Consider the following 24,163-nt stretch of genomic DNA (forward strand, 5'->3'; position numbering starts at 1 on the left):
ATACTCTTCTGGTACCTCATTTGCTCCTTGTTGCCTGTATCTACCATACACCTCTCTCTTCCTCTTTACCAGATTGCTAATATCCCTTGAAAACCAAAGTTCCCTCTGCTTGTTAACTTTGCCTTTAATCCTGACAGGAACATGTAAACTCTGCGCTCTCAAAATTTTGTCTTTGAAGGCCTTCCACTTACTGGCCTTGCCAGAAAACAACATCCCAAACCACTCTTCCTAGATCCTTTCTCATTTCCACAAAATTGGTCTTTCTCCACTTTAGAATCTCAACTCAAGGACCAGACCTATCCTTATCCATAATTAACTTGAAATTAATGACATTATGGTCACTGGATCCAAAATGTTCTTCTACACATACTTTTGTCACCTGACTTGTCTGGATCCTTAATAGGAGGTCAAGCATTGCATCCTCTCTCGTTGGAATTCCTATATATTGATTTAGAAAACTTTCCTTAACACATTTAACAAACTCCAAGCCATCCAGCCCTTTTACAGTATGGGAGTCCCAGTCGATATGTTGAAAGTTAAAATCTCCTAATATCACATCTTTCTGTTTCTGCTATCTCTCTACAGATTTGTTCCTTGACAACTGAATGGTCTATAATGCAACCCTATCAGTGTAGTCACACCTTTCCTGTTTCTCAGCTCCACCCTTATGGCCTCTGTAGATGATCCCTCTCGGCTGTCCTGTCTAAGTACAGCTGTGATATTTTCCCTGACTAGCAATGCCAATCCTCCCCCTTTCATCCCTCCCCTTCTATCACATGTGAAACAACGGAACCCCAGAACATTAATCTGCCCGTTCTGCAACCAAGTTTCACTAATAGCAATTATGTCATAATTCCACGTTCCAATCCACACTCTAAGATTGTCTGCCTTTCTGACAATATCCCTTGGATTGAAATAAAGACACCTGAGAACATTTATATGACGTTCAAACCTTTGAGTTCTGTCTACACATGCACTCCTTGCATGATCTTTATCCTCCTCTACCTCACTATCTACTCTGGTTCTCATCTCTCTGCCAATCTTGTTTCAACTTCCCAGAACAGCACTAGCAAATCCACCTGCAAGGATGCTAATCCTCCTCCAGTTCAGATGTAAATAAATAAATATAGATGAACAAAAAAATGACTGCACCATGGAGGAGAAAGTACATATGATAAAGTTTTTAAAGACGAGACCAGTATCATATAGTGCAAAGAGAATTGGAAACATATGGAGTGAATTGTAAACTTTAAGGTCTTGGCATTTAAGGTATAATCTCATCCCAGAAGGTGGGGTGATAACGTATGGGGATGCATATCATAACCAGGTAGGTTTGCTTGAGCTGATTGGAGAGGATAGGAAATTGTCAAAAGATTAAAATGGGGAATTAGAAAAAACTGGATGCACAAGGGCAAAAGATTAGAGTTTAGAAGGCAAACGTTGGAGAATAGATGAAGGCATATGACATTTCAGTAATGTTTAACAGTATGATGCTAAGTACAAGTGGTTTTAGGTGAACAAGCACACAAGCTGAAGCCAATTCAACATGTCCTATTTTAGGTATTGCAGGTGAGTTACAGAGGGTTGACTTTTTATAAAAATGTTCATATTGGCATAATGCAAAACCTGCTTCCTATTGAATCTTATCTTGTAAGTGAGATCTGTTCGTATGATTTTTCTCTCAGCAGAAAAAAATCTTACACAGCAGCAGCTGGTTCATGGCAGAGGGTAATTTAAGATCACCTTGTCAGTTTCCAAGCAAATCTCACACAGAGTAACTGTAGATACAGTTTTTCCCCGGGGGGCGGTGGGGGAGATACCAACCAAAAGACATGGGTTATGGGTGAAAGGGGAAATGTTTGGGGGAACTTCACACAGAGAGTGGTGGGAGTATGGAACGAGCTGCCAGCTGAAGTGGTGGATGCTGGATCATTTTTAATATTTAAGAAGAATTTGGATGGGAGGGCTATGGACTATGTACAGATCAGTGGGACTAGGCAGAAAAATAGTGCAGCACAGACTAGAAGGGTCAAAGGGCCGGTTTCTGCGCTGCAATGTTCTATGGTTCTAAGTGGCTAGCAGCTGCATTTTGTTACTCAAGTGACTGCAAATGCTACAGCAAGCCCCACAGCTTCAGCTATTGCACAAAGCTTTTCTGCAGTTTTGCATCTAATGAAATTCATTCAAGTGGGTGCTTAGATTCATAACTTGCACTTAAACTATCTGGAGGGCAAATATGAAAATAATTGGGAAGATGAGACTACTAAATAGCAAAAATTGTTCCTTTTGCATTTGATATTTTATCATTTTTTATTAATTTTTCCCCCACAAATTCTGTAAGTGTGAATTTAATTCCATATCTCAGAGTTTTAGGAAGCGATTTGTGGTGCCCAATGGTGAACTTTGGAAAACAAATGGCCATAAAAGTGAGGGGGTGGTAGGACATTGCCTCTTCTGAACATGGCTTTAAGAGGGGTAATTCTAGTTATGTTTTCAGATAACTAGATAGTGGAGTGAAACATTATGGTGGTAACAATGGTGTATCTATGCAAAATAGAGCCTGTGGCAGGGGTGGCCAATGCGTCAAAAAAATGGTGGCAAGGAGGTCTCGTGAGAGCGGGCCTTGGTGGTCGCCATATTGTATTTGACATTGTAAAAGTTGAGAGTGAATGCTAGAATGAGGAAGGAGGACGAGTGAACTGAGCATTGTACGTTCAGGGTGGTGGCAGTGGCAGAACTGGGGGCGCTGCCTTCGAATGGCACCCTCGGCAAGTGCCATGCCTGTCATACCCTAGATGCCCCTGTGTGGTAACACTAGTTTAAATCAATTGTAGTGATAAGAATATGTGAGAAGAATCATTGGATTAGACTAAATGGATTGAACTAACGCACAAGAAGCAATTATACGATTAGAAGTTTACTGCAGATCTCCAAATTGACTGGACACTAAATTTGCAGGCAAATGTACAAATGCAGAAGCTCTGCAGCTGGATAAAAAGTGTGCTTAATTACCCAAATATTTGCTGGCGTAGCTGATTAACAGTAAAATGCATTTGATCTTTGAGTCTGTATGCAACAAGGGAGTATTGAGGAACAAGGGGGAACAAGTAATTGCTCCATGAAATTGATGACAGGGTGGAGAAGAGAATAATTTTACTCAATGCCTTCAACAATCAAGGCACTGAGTCCAGGAGGATGGACATCTTATTATAATGCTGAGACAGCACTTGACATATTGTGTTTAGTTTTGGTCACCCAGCTTAAGGAAAGATATCATTAAGCTGGAAAGGAAGAGAAGATTCACAAGAATGTTACTAGGACTGGTAGGCTTGAATTAAAGAGATTGAATAGACTGGGACTTTTCTCCTGTGGAGCATAGGATGCCATGGAGGCATCCTTAGAGGTTTATAAAATCTCAAGGAGCATAAATAATACAAAGTCATAGCCTCTCCCCTGCCCCACTCTCCCCTCCCCAACTCCCTCAAGGGTGGTGGAGTCTAAAATTAGAACATTTGACGAAAGAGGAAAATTTTAAGAGGAGCCTGAGAGGCATCTACTTCTCACTGTGATGTGCATATGGAATGAGCAGCAAAAGGAAGTGGTAGCAGGAACAATTGTAATGTTGCTATACAGAAAGACCTAGAAACATATGGGAATAAAAGGGCACAGGAAAACAGATGGAAGAATTAGCTATAGTAAAGACCCTGTGATCTGGAATTCAAGCAACTGGGGGCAGGGAGGAGGGCGGGGTGGGGGGGGGGGGGAGGGGGCGGCGGTGGGGAAGGAGGGAGAAAAAAATTTGCAGAAAATAAATAGGTAAAAGAAAAACAGAAATTTAAATTGGCATTCCTTGTTGCTAATTCGCCAATCCATGTAATACGTAATTTCAAGCAACTGGAAAATTCACTTATTAGCATCTAATAATCCCCATAGGTGCCGGATACTAAGGTTTTTATTGTATTAGGAATGAGTCAAAGAATTATAATGATCCCGCAGAGTAGACAACCATTAGATACATTATTCTGGTTCCATTAAAGAAACATTTAGTTAGTTCTGGTCCCCTGTACTTTTCACTGCCTGTATTAATTCCTGCTTGAAAACTTGTGTATAGCAGTTAGCACAAAACTATTATAGCGCCAGTGGCCTTGGCTCAAATTTGTTGCTGATTGTAAGGAGTTTGTACCTTCTCCCCATGGGTGTTCTCTGGGTGCTCTAGTTTCCACCTATCTCCAAAAGCATACATGGTTGGTAGGTTAATTGGGTGTAATTGGGTTCCAATGACAGGAATCTACTTTCATCATGTGGTAAATAATAAAAATGATCAAATCTGCTACTGTCATCCACATAGATGGCACATTTCAGATTACAACTTCTTACAGTTTTATTATTTTATGCTATTTTTCTTTCATTTACTTTACGTTTTTCTTGTCCTCGCCTTTCACCCCACTAATTTCTGCATTCAGCACATCTTTAATTTCCACCAGTTTCAATCAACTCTACCAACAGTCACATCTACCCTTCCCCATTTGTTTCCACCTTCCACAAGGATTGCTTCCTCTCTAAGTCCCTTATCAGCTTATCGTTCCATTCTTTTTTGTTTTGAAAATTTTATTTAATTTCACATATGCATTAAAACATGTACATAAATTTCTTGTTCAAAAATATTAAGATTAATATAATGATTTTTGACATTTTCCCCTTCCCCCAACAGCCTGATAGAAAAGAAGGCAAAAAGGGAGAAAAATAGAACATCTGGATATTATTTATAAAAACTTACTAAAACTATTAAATAAAATCTACAGCTTAACTTTTAGGAGTCGAGCCATCTCTCCCTTTGAATTCCCTTGCTGTCACAGAAGATGCTACACTTACACCACTTCCCTCATCCCATCCAGGAACCAAAACAACCCTTCCTGGTGAGGCAAAGTTTCACATTCATCTCCTCCAACCACATCAACTGCATTCTGTCTACAATGGACATTGTGAGCTCCCAGTTACATGCCATTCTCTCTTCCCATTTCCTCACTGACCTGTCCAGCCTTGGTCTACTCCACTATCAGAGTGAGGCCCAACACCATCTCATATTCCACCTGGGCAGTTTATAGCTGTAGAGCTCGTCGAAAGAACCAAAGACTTGTTGATCCAAACCAAGGCTTTTATTAGCAAAAGACAGGAGCTCTTCACAGGTGGCCGACCAGTCTGGAATGATCCGACCTGGCTAGGGACACAACCCTTTAAGGCCCAGATAGACAAACATCGCAACAGGGTCAGATTTGTTATAGTTGATGAATCTGAAGTGCTTTGGAAAAAGGAAATGCATTAGTTATTAGGCATATGAATTCAGAAAGGGATGCTGTACAAAGAGCTCTTTAGAGTTGAGAGCATTAAAAAGTCAATCACACAGCACAGGTTAAGACCCTTCAGCCTAGGTGGACCATCCAGCATCAAAACACAAATAGAAAGGGCAGAGAATGAAGAATGATGGTGAATGTGTGTTTCTGGACTGAGGGATTACACAGGAAATAAGACTGCTAAGAGTTATTGGCAAATAATTTTGAAGATTATGTAGCTAAAGCTATGCACTTTGGCTTTGTTCAATTGTATGGAAGTATATACTTCAGGGGCTAAATAGCATTCCCTGTTGTGGTAAACCACTGTATATATGTTTTGGCTGTGTTAGTACTTGTTATAGTTTGCCTGGACATGCCCCTTGCTGACTATGCCTGAGGCTCCTCCCACATACCCCTGAATAAAGACAACTGCCACAGCTCCTTCCTCACTCCAGGACAGTCGACCATCATGGATGTGCCTCAATTCTGTTGTTAATAAAAGCCTAGTCTTTGAAGTAATTGATGGTGTAAAAATTTTATTAACAACAGTTTTTTTTATAATGGAGCAGATTTTGAAACCAGAAAAGCTGGAACTCGACCCACAATTGCCTGACGCATCCAACAGCTTCGAACTCTGGCCACGTTGCTTTGAAGTGTTCCTGCAGGCCTCCTCTACTATTGTTTGATAAGAGAATGACAGATTGCAAGTGCTATATTCCCGGGTCAGGCCCTAGTATATTCGATGATCAGGGATGTCGAGCCATACCCAAAGGTGATGGAAATACTGAAAAGCTAGTTCCTGAAGAAGGTAAACTAGGTCTATGCTCGGCATCTCCTGGCTATCTGAAAACAGTGACCTGGGGAAACTGAGCAGCACGTACCTATGGGATTTGGGAGCTCTCAGATGAGCCTGCACCTGCAAAGATGTTATGTCCTCAGTGAACAGGGAGGACTTGATTAGAGATGCTTATGTCACAGGCATCAGAAACATAGAATAGTTTCCCTCTTCCCCGCATATCCGACATGGTAAATCAAATCGCTCAATATCGGGTATTTTCCACTAATGATTTAAGTCAGCATACCACCAGTTCACTATCTGCCTGGAGGGCTGCTAATATATTAGCAGATGGCCACCTCTACCATTTCCTGAAGGTTCCCTTCGGCATCATCAACGAGGTCTTGGTCTTCCAGTTTGAGATGGACCAAATGGTAGACCTGTATGACCTGCAGGCCACATTCTTGTATCTGGATGGCATCACCATTTATGGCCATGATCCACAGGATCATGATGCCAATCTCCAAAAATTTTTCCAGACCGCCAAACACCTTAACCTTACATACAATAAGGACAAATGTGTATTTCACACAACCTGCCATGGCTGCATTGTAGAGAACGGAGTCATTGGCCCTGACCCCGACCTCATGTGCCCTTTTTTGGAACTCCCCCTTCCCCACAGCCTCAAGCCCTGAAAAGGTGCCAGGCTTCTTCTTCTATCCACAGTTCATCACCAATTATGTGGACAAGGCCTGCCCCCCTCATCAAATCCACCTCTTTTCCCCTGATGTTAGAGGCCCATGCAGCCTTCAGTTGCATCAAGGCGAACATGGCCAAGGCCATAATGTATGTTATGGATGAATCCACCTCGTTCCAGGTGGAGAGCGATGGATCCGACTTTTCCCTGGCAGCCACCCTTAACCAGGCAGGCGGACCTGTAGCTTTCCTTTCCTGCAGCCTCCAGAGCCCTGAAATTTGAAACTCCTCTGTTGAGAAGGAGGCCCAAGCCATTGTTGAGGTGGTACGGCAATGGAGACACTACCTCACTGGCAAACAATTTACCTTACTGACTGATCGACGTGCAGCTGCTTTCATGTTCAACAATCATCAGTGAGATAAGATCAAAAATGATAAGATATTGAGGTAGAGAATCGAACTTTCTACCTTCAATAATATGCCATACTGGCCTTGGAAACTGAATGAGCCCCCAGCTGCCCTATCTCACAGAACATGTGCCAGCGCACAAATAGCCCTTCACAAAACCTCTGCCATCCAAGGGTCACCAGGTTTTTCCACCACCTACCTTATTCCATTGAGGAGATCAGGTCCGTGACCAGAAACTGCCAGGTCTGTGCGGAGTGCAAACTGCACTTCTATCTATCAGAGAGAGTACTTCAGATAAAGGATACCCGCACCTTTGAATGCCTGAGCATTGATTTCAAGGGATCCCTCCCCTCCTCTCACCACAACGTGTACTTCCTGAACATCAATGTGTACTCACATTTCCGCTCGCCATCCCCTGCCCAGACACAACCACTGCCACAGTCATCAAAGTGCAATCTCTTCATCCTGTTTGGGTATCCCTGCTATATCCATAGCGACAAGGGGTCTGCTTTTGAGTGATGACCTGCATCAGTACCTGCTGACCAGAAGCATCGCCATGAGCAGGACCACCTGTTACAACCCCAGAAGGAATGGGCAGGTGGAAAGAGAGAGTGCTATCATCTGGAAGTCCATCCTCCTAGCCCTGAGGTATAGAGGCCTTCCTGTCTCCTGCTGGCAAGATGCTCCATTCAATCAGATTGCTCCTATGTACAGCCACCAATGCCACTTCACATGAAAGAATATTTTTCTCCCCAAGGAAGTCCGCTTCAAGGACTAATACACCTATGTGGCGTACCCTGACGGGCACGAGGACATGGCCTCTGTTCGGGACCTGGCGCCCTCAGGAGTTCCTGAGACCATTGCTGACCACCCTGCACCCCCTTCATCTATGGCTCTCCATGATGCACCAGGGCCATGGCTTGTTACCCTAGGTCCAGTGGATGGCATGCCAGATCCATTGCCATGCATTCACCAAGCCAACACCGATGACAACATACAGGTGTTCCAGACCATCCAGGATTTAACAGCTGCGCTGAAGCCGATACCACAATGATCGCAGCGACAGACCAGACCACCTGAAAGACTCTATTTGTAAGACCATTTAATTCACTTCACCCTGCTAGACTCTTTCTAAAATGAAGGGTGAATGTGGATAACTACTGTACATGTTTAGGTATGTTAGGACATGCCCATTCCTGACTGTACCTGTGTCTCCTCCCACAGACCCCTGAATAAAGGCGACTGTGCCACAGCACCCTCCTTAGCCTAAGACAGTCGACCAGCATGGACGTGCCTCCAGTCTGTATTAAAATAAAAGCCTGTTTCTATATAACTTCTAGTATTTTGAAGTAATAGATGGTGCATCACCCATCATAACAGAGAAGGCTTCATTTGTATGATTAGGGATGGGCTTTAGGTGCAAGATTAAGATCAGGATGCATTTCACAGCAGAAATGGGCAAGGAATTTCAAAAGCCTTCAAGATAATGACAGATTTCAGCAAAATTTACTCCACTTATCAGTTGGTAACTAGGGCACAGAAAACAAGGCATTACCTAAAAATAAAGGAAAACAAGGTTTTTGTTTTAAAAGACAAATGTATTAATGCTTTTTTGGACATGAAATTCCCAAAATAAACATCTGAGAGACAGAATGTGGAATAGGGAATGTGGTAAGTATTTGATAAAATGTTTTGCAAAAATGCATCAAAACCCAACGGACCAACTCATTGTTTCTGCAACTCGTCATGAAGGAAAATTGGATTCTGTGAATATTTAATTCAATATATTCTGTAGTCATGTCAGCTTCTACCTATACAATCATCCACATTGGAACAGATATTTATTCACATTTTTGACTTTCAAATTTGCAGGTTACTTTCTTGATTAAATCATAACTCCTGATAAAGTGTCACACTTTCATCCTTATTTGTACGGTTTAATCTATCGTTCACTGCAAGTGAGCGGTAATCACTTTACCTCTGCTTTCAACCATTTCCTTCCTTGGGGAATGCCAACAATACTCACTTCCTCTGATCTTAATGGAGATCTTGTCAATTTCACCTTAGACAGTACAGGACAGGCATTCACCAAGATAAATGTATACCACTTGATTTTTCTTATGGCACAGCTTGTCATATCTTGTTAGGCTCGGAACCTCGTGCTGATATTCGTCTTTTGAAAGTGAATGGATTAGCCGGCATAGTATTAAGCCTCAAGAGCTGGCTCAGACCCAATTGCCAGAGGAACTCGGGTCAGACAGCATTCATAGATAGATAGAGGGTCCAAATCCAAAACAGTGACTGACCATTTCTAGTCATGGAGGCTGTCTGGACCTGCTGAATTCCTGCAGTTCAGACAGTACCTGCTATTATACTTCATGACCGAGTTCAGAATGTTGATGCAGCTGGCTCATCAACTAATAACCACTCTGCACAACCAGGCTCTTTCCTATTCCACAAAGCAGGCATGGGTTGTCAGTTCTCACATCAGCTTTTGGGAACTACTGAATTTATCCTCTTAATCATACAGATACCAATAGTGCAACTGTTCTTGATATTAATCCTAATTTCAAAGAAATACAGGGAGCAGCACCAGTCACTTTTCATTGCCTGTGACCTCATGAATGACTTTCATTCCATTCATCAGGAAGGACTGTGGAACGTCCATCAGATCCAGCTGCTCAGAAATTCGTTTCCATTTCACATGGCAAACAACCTAAATGTTAACCAATGGATTTACCAACAGAGGTAATCTCAGTGAAAATTAGTAATCAAATATAGTTGCTTCTTGGTTGAACAAATTTCTGCGATGTTGCATCTTGCCTCTTCTTCTGAGCTTCCCACAACAATGCAGCTAATCTGTAGAGCTAATGTGGACCCGTTCAACCTGCAGTAACCACAGACACATTTTCCAAAATCTCTGGGGTCAAGCAGCAATATGCAAACAAGGCTGAACTCCAAGCCATTGCTAATATTCACTGAGGCAGAAAGCAGGATGTTCAACATCCACAAGATAAAATTCCTCCTCGAATCTGCTCTTGCAGTACCACAATACGCTGACAACAAAGATTATAGTGTGATCATGGAAAACAGGTTGAATTCCAGTATCTTGGGACTAACCTCCTCAAAACAATGATCACAATCATCAGAACCTTCAATGCCCCAAGCCTTTGAATTTCATGCTTTATTTAAAGTTTAATCTTTAATACTATTTTTCTGTTTCCAGTCAGCAGGGGTCTACTACGTGTTTCTGAGAACTTGACCACCTACAGCATGAATCTCCAATTACTGATAAAATAATAATGTTGGATTTTTAAAATCTTCCAAATTCATTGGAAAGTCAGGAAAACTACTGTCAAAACCACCTGAAGCCCTAATTTGCCTTTGTTCGCAGACCCTATTTTTTGCATGCCCCACACCAGAACTTCATCAGGAAGAAAGTACCAGGCAGAGGAAAAGATTCAAAGATGTGCTCAAAGCCTCCGTAAAGGTATGCAAAGTTCCACCAAGTCCTGGGAATTTCTGATCCATGACTGCCTAGAGTGAAGATATTAGAACGTCAACATGGTCAGTTTGTGGGTCTGGTACTTGCTCTTCGATTTTATGAATATTTAGACAAGTGAAGTTTTCAGAAGTTGATAATCTCAAACTGGAAACAGGTCATGGATGGAAGGTTTTTGACCTGAAATGTTGACCATTCCTTCCCATCTGGGATGTTGTTCAGCCTGCTGAGTTTCTCCAGCAGATTGTGCAATGTTTTAAGAACAGAAACAAAGGCCTGCTTCTACATTGCTTGCCTGTAATTTGAAGACCAAACTGATCTGTTGCCCCATAATATATAAATGTTTCTTCCAAAATATTCCAACCTTGAACACATACCAGGGAATAGACAAAGAGCCAAAGGAAGAGGAAGAGGAAACCACAGAGAAAAAAAATATGCACAAAACAATTGAGGGTGTAGCATCAAAACAAAAACAAACTCTAGTCAACAGTATTAAGCAATTAGGCATTCCACTTCCAAACGGGTAAAGGTCCAGACAAATATTTGGAAACACATGGCAGGCCACATATCCCACAGTCCAGGATGTATTTTATAGAATAGTCAGAAGGTGCAATTATTGAATGACACCAATTTCTTCCCATTGGTGCCAAAGTCTGAGATGAACATTTTTGAAAATAGTCCATCTTCTCCAAAACCATTCCCAAAAAGATCAACTACGCAGACAGCACTCTGATCATTGAAGAGAAATAACCCACACCAATAAAGTTCCTTTCATTATGAATTTACATTGTAAATGGAAGGAGCTGACATTCTAGCACCTTCACTCTAATTTCAATTTCTATCCCCAATAGTACTTTTATATTTTACATTTATACTGACTTAGAGAAACTTGGGCAGCCAAAGCCACAAAACATAGCAATAATGACTCTTAAAAACTAGTTACCAAAAATGGTGAGAGAAAGCAAGTCCCAAGCATGAAATTAGAATACAATTCTTGCAAAACTCATTTGGTATCCAACAGTATTTAAAGTAATAAAACCGAATACAAGAGCAACAAAGACGTTTTTTTTTACCTGGAACAGAGGTTCCCAGTGCCACAAACACCACTGCAGTAACCGAGTCCTTCAGTCCAATCGTACAGCCAAAATGTGAAGCCAGGTCACCGATAATAGCAGTCAGGATGCCAATCATTAGAATGGACACTACAAAGCAGGCCCAACCATTCCAATACTCCGTAGGAGGTACAATTGCAAAAAGAACTTTCCAGAAGACAGTCAGAAAGTGCATGACATAATCAAAGCACGAAGGAAGCTTCTCTTCCGCACATTCATCGTCATCGTCATCTTCCCCTGCAGAAAAGGCAGAAGATTATGAAAAGAAGAGCAGCTAATGCTCCAGTGAAACATGTATTTGGGATTAGAACGTATCAGAAAGTGATATCCACTTGGCATCGTTAAATTTAAATCTCGAGTTTGCGTGAAATGGACATTAGTGGCGATTATCCCTTTTCCCCCATGGCATTCTTTTACTTTTCATAAAACATTCTGAAATGTCAAAAATAGATACCTCTTTGGATCAGTGTAAATCTTTCTAACAGGTGCTGTATCTGGACATGTCGTTTAATTTATTTTGCATGGTTTTCAAAAACCAGTGTGCACTTTATACCACTTAGATCAGAGTAGGAATAAAGGATCCCAACCTGAAACATTGCCTGCTCATAAATACCACCTGATCGGCTAAATTCCCTCCTGCTTCTCTATAGTCCCTTTTCCATTGGAACCTTGTGCCAGGAACGGATGGCCAATTTACTGGTTAAGAGTCCAGTGGAAAAGCAAATTAATTGGCATGCTGGCATCAAATCATGCAAAATCACACCGGAAATTGACAGCCTCGATCCCTACTCACATCCCTGCCGTCAGCTGGCACCGACGTGCTGATTAAACCAGTGGAAAAAAGACAAGTTCCATCCCAGGACTATTGTTGAAGGTAGACTCTCCCATTCCTGTGGATGACTTGTAATCAGTGTGAAATCAGATAGTGTTCTGGTTAAAAGTGGCCCAGTGGGAACAGCAAAAAAAAACAGCTTCCTTAACCAGGACACTAAATGGCCAATTAACTGGGATGCCAGTGAAAAAAAGGGCTAATTGTTGACTTAAGATTCCAGCATCTGCAGTTCTCTTGTTTCTGCAATATAACAGCAGTTTTGTTTTGCAAAGCTGGAGAAAGGCTTAATATTAAAATGGAAATGTTTTTGACCTTAAAAAGGTGGCATTTTGATTTTGCTGATTGCTACACAAGTAAAACACAAATACTCTAAATAAACCTAATAATTGGATTCTTTTTAATTAAACCATTACATAATTAGAAGTATTGTTGATAAATGCCACAACTTATTTGACAGTAACATCATACAATGCGAAACACATTGGAAAATTAACTGCTACTATTGGAAAATGTGTCTCCGTTTAGCACTGTGAAAATGCCACTTCGAAGATTAAGTTCTTTTGTTCTGAATTACTAAACCATAGATTAAAAATTAATGCCTATTTATAGTGACAAAGGAATTGATGATTTTAATAATATTGACAATGCACTTCAGACGAAGTCCGTGTGCATGCTATTTATTATATACCAAATGATACACAAATGTATTAGCATCCGAGGTAATGACTTTTGCTTGAAGCTACTGATATAAATTAAAATCTGGATTTACAGCTCTACTCACAACTCTTGGTACACAGAATTGCTTCTGCAGAACTTGATAAGACAGTAGTTTACAATTAGCGTATGTTAAAAAATAACTAGTTAAATCAGCTGCTCACAATATGGCTGCAGTGCATTATAATTAACATTAATAAGTTGGCCTGAGTTTATCTGAATCAGTGGTTTTCAAACTAAGCCAGAGGTACTCTGTGATTAGTAAGGGATTACTTAAGGTGGTATGTGAGTGGGAAAAAAGTTGAGAACCACTCCTCAAGATCCAATTGTTACAAAATATTGAGAAAAATTGTCATTGGCCCATTTCCTTTAGAGTTATGAAATCGTGCACATAACGAGTCAATGAGGTACGATTAAAGCAGTAGTTTTCAAACTTTTTCTTTCCACCCACTCACATACCACCTTAAGTAATCCGTTACTAATCACAGAGCACCTGTGGTACAGGGATTACTTAACGTGGTATGTGAGTGGAAAGAAAAAGTTTGAAAACCACTGATCTAAATCAATTTGTTGTCCTTCATGATTACGGTGTCGACATCAAGTGAAGACAAGACCTCAAAATATGTGCATGCAAATATAAATATGTGTGATACATTGACAAATTAGGACAAAATGATTCAAAAGTGTTTTGCTCTTAAAAGGTCACAGCTTCAAAACTATTTTTATTTCTAAAACTACTGCCTAACCTGGTGAGTCAGTTTAGTGTATACTGACTGATACATTGTAGCAGTTTTCTCTCAATCCCACATTTTATCTTCAGGGCCCACTCTGAAGAATTGAGCACTGAACTAAAAGCAGTCTACATTTCTGGAGCTGCAATCCTTCAGTCAAAATGGACTGCAGTTATCCATTCATCCTTCTGACAGCACCTCCAAAACTAACAGCCTCGACCAAGGGCAAGGGGAGCAGCATGGGAGCATGACCGTATTCAAATCCTCCAAGTTGAACATCACCCTGACTTTGAAGTACTATACCTTGCTAGCCCTTCATTGTCTCTGGGATGAAATCCTAGAATTCCTTATTCAAAAGTACTATGGGAGGACCTTCACCAAGACTGCAGACAGTCTAAACAGTATGTGGTAATATGTTGGTTGTATATATGGGGCTGGTCTGCCACGGATGACTCATACCCTAAGTTTTCTCCCTCGTGGTCCTGGACCATAAAGGTCGAGCCACCTTTCCATTGCTGCATTCCTACCTTGGGATCCAGGCCAGCAAGGTTCTTCTGTGTATTAAAGCCTAATCGTTTCCTCAGATTGTCTCTGTGGTTACTGGTCATGCCCTACATAGTAGGTAACCACCATCTCTTTTCAAAGGCAGTTAGAGATGGGCTCTAAAAGTTGGCTTTAGTGATGCCTACATGTAAAAAATAAATAAAATATTCTACAGAGAAAACAAAGCATGATAATACGAGCCCAAGTTCCATATTTTTTATGAAATATTTAAAAATTTAGCTACTTTCTGCTCAAGATACCTCAAACTCTTTCACTGTGATACTTTTTCTGCACAGCAATGATGTTGTATTAAATTATAATTTGTCATCTTATTAACACAGAAAATGCCAGAAAGTATTCAGTCAAATCATCAGAAAAAAATCTTAGCACATTTTGCTCCTAGAAGAACTGATAGTTCAATTGAAAAACTGTACAAGGCAATTGAATTTGTTGACATCTCCTCTGAACACTTAACCTTCTTTCCTTTTGTACTGAGGACACTTTGAAATCATGGCTTTTAAACTTAGTAACTGTTAACAATAATTAAGAACAGAGACAGAAGTTATAACAATAACTATTCCTCTTCTGTGGTTAAGAATAACCTCCTGTGCTGAAATACATTTTTTTTTCAGGCTTTTGTGGCAGAGGTTAAAAAGACTTTCTCAAATTATTGCCTACTCAATGAATGAACAGAAAATTTTGCTTTCCATCTACAACTACCAGACCAATTTGGCATTATCCTGTCAGCAGCAATTAGAATATTCAATGCAAAAAAAAAGGTAAAATTATCTACTTTGAAAAATCCTAACAAAGAATCGCCAAAACAGCTGTTGAATGAAATTTAAATTGCTCCTTTTAAAGGGAACAAAAGATGCGTTTTGCCTAAATCAAACTTCTTTATGGGTACTCAATGTCTCACAATAGCAAAAAAAGGCTTTAAAAAAAAAAAATCTCCTCAGCCAATTAATGCAATTTAGAAATCAGAACTTTAAACAGCGAATGATGCAAGTGTACAGGGAAACGAGCCTGCAGCAGACGTGGACATACCCCTCCGTAAATCTTCGTCCGCAAAGCCAAGCCAAAGTAAAGTAACAGGGAAGTTGGAAAAAATGTATATCATTGGAAATTCAACTTTGAAGTCAAATCATTCAGTTTGCCAAGAATATTTGGCAGAAAGCATTACCACCACAGATCAGAGGGCAACATGCCTTTTGAAATGTAGACAAATCTTCGAGAAGAATTGGGGCAACAAAGGCAGAGTATGTCGTTAATGAGAGGATTCTTAACAGCATAAAGGCTCAAAGACCTTGGGGTGCTGGTCTATGGATCCCGCAAGTTGCTCGGGTGGTTAAAGCTAGACCATTAGTGGTAGTCAGTTAACAAATGCACACAAAATAGGGCAGACGTAATAATCTTGTTGCATTTTCATTTGTTCTGCAGACTCAACTACTTGATGCATTTGGTAGGATAAGTTATTAAAAAACTTATACCTTGGACCAATTGAGAAGAAATGAATGTCCATGTTCCCATGTCAGCCAAGGCTTGTACTGCTCTTCATGTGCTACCCTCCAAAAGATGGCATTGACAGGTTAAGCTGAATGACACATCTGGTTTATATTACATATTTGTTATTCTATTTATGTATGTGCTTGTAGTCTTCTACAGACATGGATCAGAATTTTATTCCTTAACCCAATCTGGATTAGGGCTTGGGTAAACAAGATTCATGGCATCATTTAAATAAAAGAAGACAAGCAAACGAATTATCTGTTGCAACAATGCATGTTTCAATGGATAAACTAAAGCAGGAATGAAGTTAGATGTGAAAAAAAGTGGCATCAATGGTGGAACAGATGTGGTCACTTGAGAGTCAAGTACAACACCAAGAAGACATATTATTTGATTTCATTTCAGACAGTTGTGAGAAAAAGGATGAAATGATGGCCAAGGAATGATGTTTATGAAAGGATTGAAAACAATGGCTTCAATCATTCTAGTAATGAGCTTTATACATCGTAGAAACAGAGCCTTATAGCCAACATGCTTTAATCCAGTACCAGACAAATAACATTGGACAATGAAGATTTTTCGTCCTGAATGAAACCTTTTGGGTGTAATTTTATGGATTTTTCAACTGCTGATAATGAAAATCACCTTTGTTTAAAGACAGAGTCTATTTTTGTGATTTCCTGTCACATTTTAAGTCTACTATAAGCAGATAAAACCACGAAGTGCAACATGTCATTGAAAATTCATTTTCTGCATTCGCACTTGGATACCTTCCCTGCTGGTAGTGATGAACATGGTGAAAGGTTTCACTAGGACAATGTGAACATGGAAAAGCAATATCAGGGCAACTGGAATCCATTAATGCTGGCCAACTATTGTTGGACTCTGACATGAGAGGCATCAGATGCTGAGTACAAATGAAAATAAGTGGCAAACATTTTTAGGTCAGTTGAACAAATGCAGTATTTCGGTATCATTATGTGATTAAATGTGCTAAATTAAAAAAAAAAGTTAATTTAATATTTCTTCAATTTCCTTTGCAATACAGCAAATCTAAAATTATCTTTGTATTTAGCTTGAAGCTGTCTATCATAATCTCCAATTTCTTTTTAGGAAGCAAATTTTTAAAAAAAATTGTTGTTCAGTGCAATGATGACCAAAAATGTATAATGGACCCAAAATGGTCCATTTTGAAGGCAATCAATCACAAGGTTAACCATTCTCTCCACAGATGGTGACTGACCTGCTTAAAAAAATTCTACAATTTGCTATTATTTTTATTTCTTGGCCAGTTTGCACATGGATGCGACAGCCTACTCCCATTCAAGACAAAAAGAAAAATAAAGAGTTGATAATCTAGGAAGGAAAATGGAAGTCCTACTGAACACTTCCAATATTTATTACTGTAAAGTTCTACTGTTCCAAAGAGTTCTAGAAGAATGAATAGATGACTGAAAAAAGTGGAGCATATTGCAACTTTCCATTCAGAATGGGAGGGGAAAGAAAATGTGATGGAGAAGTTCCATCAAGAGGTGGTGGAAATTATAGGATGACTCAGGAGAAAGAATCTACAGATTAAGTGAAAAATGGGCATGGTCGCAACGGTAGTAGAGTTCAACATCACGCTGAGTTTGGAATTCATTAAGATGGAGATCCAAGGGGATGAAGAGGAGGAGTGATTGTTTAAAATCAGAGGAGAAGGTTCAGGAGGGATAGTGGAAACACGGCAAGTGTTGAACATGTTGAGGGGATAGAAGAACGTAAAGGTGAGAAGGATCCATAGAACACTACAGCACATCGGCCCTCGATGTTGTGCTAACCCAAATATTCCTTCAAAAAAGTACTAAATCCACCCTGCCCCATAACCCTGTGGCCACAGGAGGTGCCACACTTGCACCCACACCTCCCCCCTCACCATGGTCCAGGGCCCCAAACAGGCCTTTGAAGTGAAGCAACACTTCACCTGTGTATATGATTTATTCCATCCAGTGCTCCCTTTGTGGCCTTCTCGACATCAGAGAGATTGGGCGCAGATTGGGAGATTGCTTTGCTGAGCACCTTTGCTCCATCCACATCACTGACAGAGACTTCCCAGTAGCCAACCATTTCAGTTCTGTGTCACACTCCCATGTCTATCCATGGCCTTATGTACTATCCCAGCAAGGTCACCCGCAAATTGGATGAACAAAACCTGACTTTCTGACTGGGCACTCTTCAACTCGATGGTATTAACATCAACCTTTCTGGTTTCTGCTAACCTGCTCTCTTTGTTCCCTTTTCTCCATCCCTTCTTTCCAGTTCTCCTCCCTCCCTTCACCTAGCCATCCGTCCTCCCTTTAATCAATGCTGTCCCCTCCCTCCCTTCTCCACCTATCACCTCCTGCTTTTATGACCATACCTTTGCCCTCCTTACTCTTTTGCTCGGACTCCTGCCGACATTTTTCCATACCTTGATGAAGGGCTCAAGCCCAAAATGACAGTTATGTATTTTTACCAGCATTGTCTGTTCTTTTACTTCAACCATGTTGTCTAAAGATTTTCATGTTGTACTACCCCGTAATCATCTATTTTTCTTTCATCTAAGAGTCTCTTAAATTCCCCTCATGTTTCAACCTTCACCACCATCCCTGCAAGGCATTCCTGGCAGCCACAAATCTCTGCATTTAAAATAATAAATAAAACTTACCCCTGATGTCTCCCCTAAATTTCCCTCCCTTCACTTTGTACTCTGGTGTTTGCTATTCCTGCCCAGGGAAACAGGTGCTGGCTGTCCACTCTATCTTTGCCTCTCATAATCTTGTGGATCTCTTTCCTGGATTCATGATAAAGATGTGCTCTGTATCTGTTCTTGAGATGATACTTTCCACTCTGGGACATCTGAAGTATTCTCTTTCTATCTGGAAAGTTGAATTCCCTTCTACAATTGTTGATGAAGTTTTTAACCCACATTTTCATTCACTGTATTTATGCTCTCACCCACCTCCACTCCAGACAGAACAAACACAGGGTGCATTGGTCCTTTTTTTCATTATACCATCCTTTGTATCAAGCACATCATTCTCCATTTCTACCAACTGTCACTCGATCACACCACCAATCATTTTTTTTTCCTTCCCATCCTTCTCTCTGCAGGACCACACTCTATGTAACTCCCTGGTTGAGAAACATATTTTGGAATGAATGCTTTGTACTGAAATCGTAATGTTGAAACAATTGGATGGGCACAAAAATGTACAGTAAAATCCCCATTATCTGGCACTCAATCAACCGGAAACTCAAACAGAGGAAATAAATAAAAGTTAAAATAAACGTTTAAAATTGCAAAAGTAAAGGTTATCTGAAGTAATACAAAACCCCTTGGTAAAGATGGGAACAAACATTCAGCCTGCAGAGCGCTCCGATCGTGCCTCGCCCACAGCATCTATTTGAACAAAGTTGTTTTTAAATAAAATGGCAGCACCCAGGATGAAGAACAGGTTAATGCCACTTGCTGATGTGGCAACATTCCCAAAGTGTCCCCCTATCCCTGCCCAGTAAGATTATTTATTTTTAATTAGTCTATTATTAAGTATGTTGGTAAGACTTTGACTGTAAACTTAGGGGGAAGTGGGTAGGTGGGAGTTAATTATGACAACAGTACAGCGGCTAGTGCAACATTGTTACAGCGATAGCAAAGGTGAGCCCAGGGTCTGACTGGGACACTTGTGTGGAAGTAAGTCAGGTTGTCAGCACAAGGTGGGGGGTGGGGGGAGTTAATTAAGAAGGATGCACGGTTAGTGACTAGCACAACACTGTTACGGTGTCAGTAACCCGGCTTCGAATTTAAATTTCGTAAGTTATGGGAATTACCTGATTAAAGTGAACTTTACATAATTAAAGTCTACAACAATGATTTCAAGTTACTTTAAAATTTGCACTGTCTTTTGCCTTTTAAACGGTGTATTCTTAATGCAGGTGCCTTAATTAGGCATTGGAAGAGTGAGTCTCAGTGAATCGGAAAATTCACATATCCGACACCTGCAATCCCCGTGGGTGCCAGATAATGGCAATTTTACTGTAGATGAACGACTTTCATAAATATTCATATTCCAGTTTCAATTCCAGAGACAATTTTGCACTTCAACATGCTCTAACTGGAGCGAATGAAATTCTTGGAAAGGGATACAAGTTTAAAAGGGCTTTGGAGAGTTTCTAATATTGGAAACAATATTGTGAACAGCAAATGGGAACAATAAAAAAAAGTCCTCATCTGAACTGTAAAGATCATTTTAATTAATCAGGAGTTTAGGATTAAATGCAAATCCTTCTAATTTCCCTAGGTGCTGTCAAAACATGGAAGGTCAACATATTCCAATCAAGGCAATCAAAAAAATACAGAAAAGCTACACACGGTTCACTAAGTTTAAAAAAAAAGGATTTCAGAAAAACAATCCACTTCATACAAGAAAACATTTTGAATTGACCTTGAATGCACAAACTAATATATTCTAGGTTAAAATTACACTGCAAGTTGACTGTTGAATATTTAATAAATTTGAATGGCATTCCTCTGCCTGCTACTTTAGAGGATTTGTGAATGCTTAAAGGAGGAGTTAATTAATCTAAAATTGGCTCAGTGTTAAGCAGCACAAGATGAAGTCAAGCATTGATGGTTGTGTGACCTTAGTCCCTTGTTCATCAACCTTGAGTTTAGAGAGTACTTGAAGGCTTGCTAGTAGGTTTATTGAAAACTGAAGTGCCAACCTGGTGAGGGTGCAAAAACAGAACAATGTATGCCATACATCATACGACATCTAAATAATCCAATCACCAAGGAATCAGATCTTGTCACAAACATCTCGTTGTGAATGCAGTTGACCACTTAAATAGGAAATGCAATAGTGCAATTCTGATCACCACACAAAAGACGTGACGGACCTTCTCCAGTGGAGAAGAGGATTGAAAAGATGTTGCCAAGTTGAAAAATTATACTACAAGATTAGCTTGGATGGGTAACTGTTGTTTTCTTCAAGGAATGTGTACAAAATATTTGAAGAGCATTGATAAAATAGAAAGGATTTGATTACCTCAGCAAGGCTTGTGCTCCAGATGAACTGCCAATTCCACTTCTGCAGTACTTCCATGGTGGCACAGACTATCCTCAGCCACAAGGCCACAAAACAAGTCTACAAGCCTCTCAGTTGGATTTTGACAACTTCCAAAGCCAATATTTTCAAATATGTTGTAAGATAACTAGTTTGGCAGGAGAGTGGGAACCAGAATGAAAGTGCAGAGAACAGGTCAAAAGCATGATGCTGCGTTTTGAGTTTGTGAAGAAGGACAGGCAGGGGGACAAAACATAAAAGTAGTCAGAGGGTTTGAAATGTGTCTATTTCAATGTTAGGAGTATTAGGAATAAAGGGGATGTACTTAGAACATGGATCAGTATGTAGAACTATGATGTTGCAGCTGTTACAGAGACTTGGCTGGAGGATGGGCAGGATTGGCTGATGCAGGGTTTAGGTGTTTTAAAAAGAATAAAATGGGAGATAAGAGAGGCAGGGCTATTACTGGTCAGGGATAGTAACACAGCTATAGAAAGACAGGACGTTGATGAGGGAATGTCAACTGAGACGGTATGGGTGTAAGTTAAAAATCAGAAGGGAGCAACCACTTTACTAGGAGTAGTCTATAGGTTCCTAAGTAGCCCTCAAGTCACCGATGAGCAGATAAGTAGGCATATTTTGGAAATACAGGATGCTTGATTTGGGAGATTTCAGCTTCCCTAATGTTGACTGGCATTTCCTGACTGCACGAAGGATAAATGGGACTGAATTTGTCAGGTGTATTGAAGAAGGATTCCTGACAGAGTATGTGAATCAGCCGATGAGAGGAGAGGCCAGACTGGATCCAATTCTGGGCAATGAACCTAGTCAAGTGGCGGACCTCTTGTCAGGTGAGCACTTTGGTGAGAGTGACCACTCTCCCTGAGTTTTAGCATAGCTATGGATAGGATAAAGCAGGTAAAATGGGAAAGTACTTAATTGGGGAAGGGATAATTACAATGTTATGAGGCAGAAACTAATAAGAGTAAACTGGAAACAGATGTTCAAAGGTGAAAGTAGAGAAATAATGTGGAGAAAGTTTAGGGACCACGTGCTGAGTTCAGGATGGTTTGTTCCAATGGGGCAGGGAAAATATGGTAGGAAAAGGAAACCGTGTTTGATGCACCAGTGAGGCAGCTAATCAAAAGGAACACTGAAGCATACATTAAATACAGGAAGCAGCAAAGGCTCATAAGAAGCATATAGTAGCCAGGAAGGAGCTAAGAAAGGACTTAGGAAAGATCAAAGGGGGCATGAGAAGGCCTTGGGATGTAGGATTAAGGAGAACCCCAAGGCATTCTGCGTATACGAAGAGCAGAAAGATGATGAGAATGAAGATGGGGCTGCAAATGGATAAAGGAGACAACATATGCCTGGAGGTGGAGGAGGTTGGGGAGCTCCTAAATGAATACTTTGCTTCAGTATTCAAAAGAGAAAAGGACCTGGATCAGGGTGAGGTCAGAATAGAACAGGCCTGTGAGCTGGACAATATGAAGATTAAGGAAGAGGAAGTGTTGGATCTTCTTAAAAACATTAACATTAATAAGTCTCCAGGACAGGATGCGATACACCCTAGATTGCTATGTAAAGTAAGGCAAAAGATAGCTGGGGCAGTGGCTATGATCTTTGAGTCCTCTGGCCACAGGGGAGGTGCCGTATGATTGGAGAATGGCAAATGTAGTCCCCTTGTTTAAAAAAAGTAATGGGGGAATCCTGGGAATTATAGACCAGTGAGTCTTATGTCAGTGGTGTGCTAACTATTGGAGAGGGTTCTTAAAGATAGGATCTATGAGCATTTGGAGAAGTACAGTCTCCTCAAGGATAGTCAGCATGGCTTTGTGAAGGGAAGGTCGTGCCTCACGAGTCTAATTGAGCTTTTTGAGGAGGTAACAAAGGAAATTGATGAGGGTAGGGAAGTAGATGTGGTCTATATGGATTTTAGTAAGGCATTTGACAAGGTCCCCCAAGTCATGAGGCATGGAATCCATGAAACTTTGGCTGTGCAGAAAGCAGAAAGTAGTAGTGTGTGGAAAGTATTCTACCTGGAGGTCAGTGACTAGTGGAGTTCCAGAAGGATCTGTTTCAGGAGCCCTGCTCTTTGTGATCTTTATAAATGACCTAGATGAAGAAGCAGAAGGATGGGTCAATGTTTGCTGTTGTTACGAAGGTTGGAGGAGTTGAGGATGGAACTGAGGATATAGGCAGGATGTAGAGTTGGGTGGAAAAGCAGCAGATGGAGTTCAATCCAGATATGTGTGAGGTGATACATTTTGGAATAACACATCGGAAGGCTGAGAACAGGGTTAATGTTTGGTTACTTAAGAGTGTGGATGAACAGAAGGATCTTGGGGTCCAAATCTATGCATCCCTCAAGGTTGCCACACAGGTTGATAGGATAGTTAAGAAGGCCTAAGGGATGTTGGGCTTCATTAATAGGAGGATTGAGTTTGGGAGTCAAGATGTCATTTTGTAATTCCACAAATCTCTGGTTAGACTGCAGAGTATTGTGTTCAGTTCTGGTCAACTCATTGCAGGAAGAATGTGGAAGCTATGGAGAGGGTGCAGAAGAGATTTACCAGGATGTAATCTGGATTGGAAAACAAGACTTATGAGGCAAGGTTAGCAGAGATGGGACTTTTCTCTTTGGAGCGCAGAACGATGAGAGGAGACTTAATAGAGGTCTACAAGACTATAAGAGGCAGATAGGGTGGACAGCCTGCGCCTTTTTTCCCAGGGCAGGAATAGCAAACACCAGAAGACAAGTGTACAAAGTAAAGGGAGGGAAGTTGAGAGGAGACATCAGGGCTAAACTTTTTTTTTTAAACACTAAGAGTTGTGGGTACCTGGAATGCCTTGCCAGAGATGGTGGTGGAGGCTGAAACATTAGGGGCATTTAAGAGACTCTTAGAAATGCACATGGATGGAAG

The 24,163-nt window shown here is 40.6% G+C and overlaps 1 protein-coding gene across 5 annotated transcripts in view; it reads right to left on the reverse strand.

The window, feature by feature from the left end:
* The window catches only part of slc8a1b (solute carrier family 8 member 1b), a 269,087-nt gene that overhangs the window by 12,769 nt on the left and 232,155 nt on the right, over positions 1-24,163 (reverse strand). For all 5 annotated transcript variants that reach the window (XM_069887653.1, XM_069887649.1, XM_069887648.1 and 2 more), the window contains one exon: positions 11,785-12,060. In XM_069887653.1, the coding sequence (XP_069743754.1) occupies positions 11,785-12,060 (276 nt within the window). The remainder of the gene's footprint in view (positions 1-11,784; positions 12,061-24,163) is intronic.

Source organism: Narcine bancroftii, chromosome 6 (assembly GCF_036971445.1).
Source record: "Narcine bancroftii isolate sNarBan1 chromosome 6, sNarBan1.hap1, whole genome shotgun sequence".
Taxonomy (NCBI): domain Eukaryota; kingdom Metazoa; phylum Chordata; class Chondrichthyes; order Torpediniformes; family Narcinidae; genus Narcine; species Narcine bancroftii.